The following is a 2361-nucleotide window of genomic DNA, read 5'->3' as shown; positions in this document are numbered from 1 at the left end:
CCGATTTCTTTTGTTTCTACAAATTCTTCATCCTCAAGTCTCAATGTATCTTTTTCACGAATTTATCTTTGTAACTACTTTTGTTTTTAATATTATTTCTATAATATTTTGTATTTTGTATAGTGAGGCTCCATAAAAACTTCTTATAAAAAAAAAAGGAAAAAAATAAAACTTTCAAAAGAAAATTACCTTCTATCTTAGAATCCGAAGGCCAGACGGTCATCTTCACCGACCTCACAAATGACCGACCTCACAAACTTATATATTAACAAAAAGCTCTTTCAAGATAAATCAATCCTCAATAACCTCACAAGTACTTCAAAGAAAAAAAAAAAAAAGTTTCGTTGATTTCGTGCCTCACAAATACTTCATACCTCATACTTCAAAGAAAAACAAGACCCCCTTCATTCAAAAGTTTCTTTGTCAATTCAATATGGCACATGACATGAAGTGGTCAAAAATTCAAGTTCTTGGAAAAGGATCCTACGGAACTGTGTATTTAGCAATTGCAAACCGAGTCGGTTCCGCTTTCTCCTCTCCTTTTTCTGGCCTGATAGCTATCAAGTCAGCGGTTTTTCAAAACTCTTTATCGCTTCAAAAGGAGGCCAAAATCTTGCAAGACTTGGTTGACTGCCCTGAGATTGTTCATTATTTTGGAAACGATTTGACTATTGAAAGTGGCGTAGGGTTCTATAACTTGCAGCTAGAGTATGCATCGGAAGGCACCCTTGAAGATTTAATCAAGAAAACTGGAGGAAAATTAGTGGAATATGATGTGCAAAGGTATACTCGGATGATTGTTAAAGGGCTTCGCTGCATTCATGAAAAAGGTTACGTACATTGCGACCTGAAGCCAGCAAATATTCTTGTTTTTCGTTCCAAAGCTGGTAGAGGCAATGCTGTTAAGATTGCTGATTTTGGAATATCGAAAATTCCGAGAGAGGAGAATGGTTTTGTGAATAGAAAGTTTTGCTTTCGAGGAACTCCTATATATATGTCTCCAGAATCTGTTGCATTAGGTGAAATTGAAGCTCCTTTGGATATATGGTCTTTGGGATGTACAGTCATTGAGATGATTACTGGAAAGCATGCATGGAACTGTACAGGTCTAGAAGACTTAATGTTTCAAATTGTTTTTGGAAAGGAGCCGCCAAAAATACCCGAAACTATGTCAGAACTTGGGAAAGATTTCTTGAGGAAGTGTTTTGTAAGAGATCCTAGAAAGAGGTGGACTGCTGAGATGCTACTAAACCACCCTTTCATCATTGAAACTGAATCTTTGATATCTACAAAAACCTGTCTTGGTTGTTCTGCATCAATTTCAAGGAGACTGTCTTCCTCAGAAACTTTGCTTCCTCCTCCTGGATTTTATGCTTTTCCTTCAATGCTGCATGGGCATGCCCATTATTATGGTAACTGGCAACTTGGCTGGGGTTATGGAAAATGATAGTGTGGCCTATGGACAGCAATCTGCAAACAGTTTCTTCTCAATTGTAGGTTTAGAAATGATCTAGAGGTTAAGCATTACTCCGGCAACTTTATGCTATGGGGTGGTGGGCCTGCTTATGGTGTCGAATCAGTACGTTCTAAGAAGAAATATATGAATATCAATCTCATTGATCTCATCAGTATCATTCCAAATCTCATCAATCGTTTTCTAGTGAATGAGTTTAACAACATCAATGAATTGAAATGAAGACTAAGATAGAAAGGTTCTAGCCTTTTAGGTATATGTTATGAGTTTGGATATGTGTTGCTTTGGTTTTAGCATTATCTTAGGATTTCAGCTTTATTTTTTATTATGGGATCTTGGATTTTTGCTTTAATTTCTTGGATTACTTTGCTTGTATTTATAATACGCATTCAGAGTTTTGTAGGCTTTTAATCCATAGCTTGTTATGTCACCGATTGGAGTAGAAAGACAAATTATAGAGTATTCGAATTGCTATTACTTTTTTTCTTTCCGATGAACGAATTTCTACTTCTTTGTACTCTTTATGTTAATATTTTTTATTTTTTATTTATCCCAATTCTAAAACCTTAAATGAATTTTTGATTAAGGTATAATGACATTTGCAAGTCTGATTGTACTGGAATACTTCCATCAGGATGTCCTATCGTTAGAAACCTCAATTAAAAATGAGGAATAGACTGTGCATTCATCTATTGGATCCTTGGTAGAATTAGATATTATGGATCCCCTCTTTTAGAAATATGACATTAGAGAAAACCCAATACCTCAATCTTCACTTTAAATATCTTGTATGTGATAATTAATTAATTCTTAAGCTATTACATTATCACAAGTGTTTTGTTTTTTATGTTTACATGATAATTAAATTTTATTTTCATTTTTACAAA

The 2361-nt window shown here is 34.4% G+C and overlaps 1 protein-coding gene across 1 annotated transcript; it reads left to right on the top strand.

The window, feature by feature from the left end:
• The first annotated feature begins 433 nt into the window (after positions 1–433).
• On the top strand, positions 434–1447 carry LOC142636569 (mitogen-activated protein kinase kinase kinase 20-like). The gene has a single exon (XM_075810834.1). It carries the CDS (start codon positions 434–436, stop codon positions 1445–1447), a length of 1014 nt encoding a protein of 337 aa, XP_075666949.1.
• The last annotated feature ends 914 nt before the right edge of the window (positions 1448–2361 follow it).

Source organism: Castanea sativa, chromosome 1 (genome assembly GCF_040712315.1).
Source record: "Castanea sativa cultivar Marrone di Chiusa Pesio chromosome 1, ASM4071231v1".
NCBI lineage: Eukaryota > Viridiplantae > Streptophyta > Magnoliopsida > Fagales > Fagaceae > Castanea > Castanea sativa.
The sequence above is the reverse complement of the archived record's forward strand: the minus strand, read 5'-3'. Positions and strand labels throughout refer to the sequence as shown.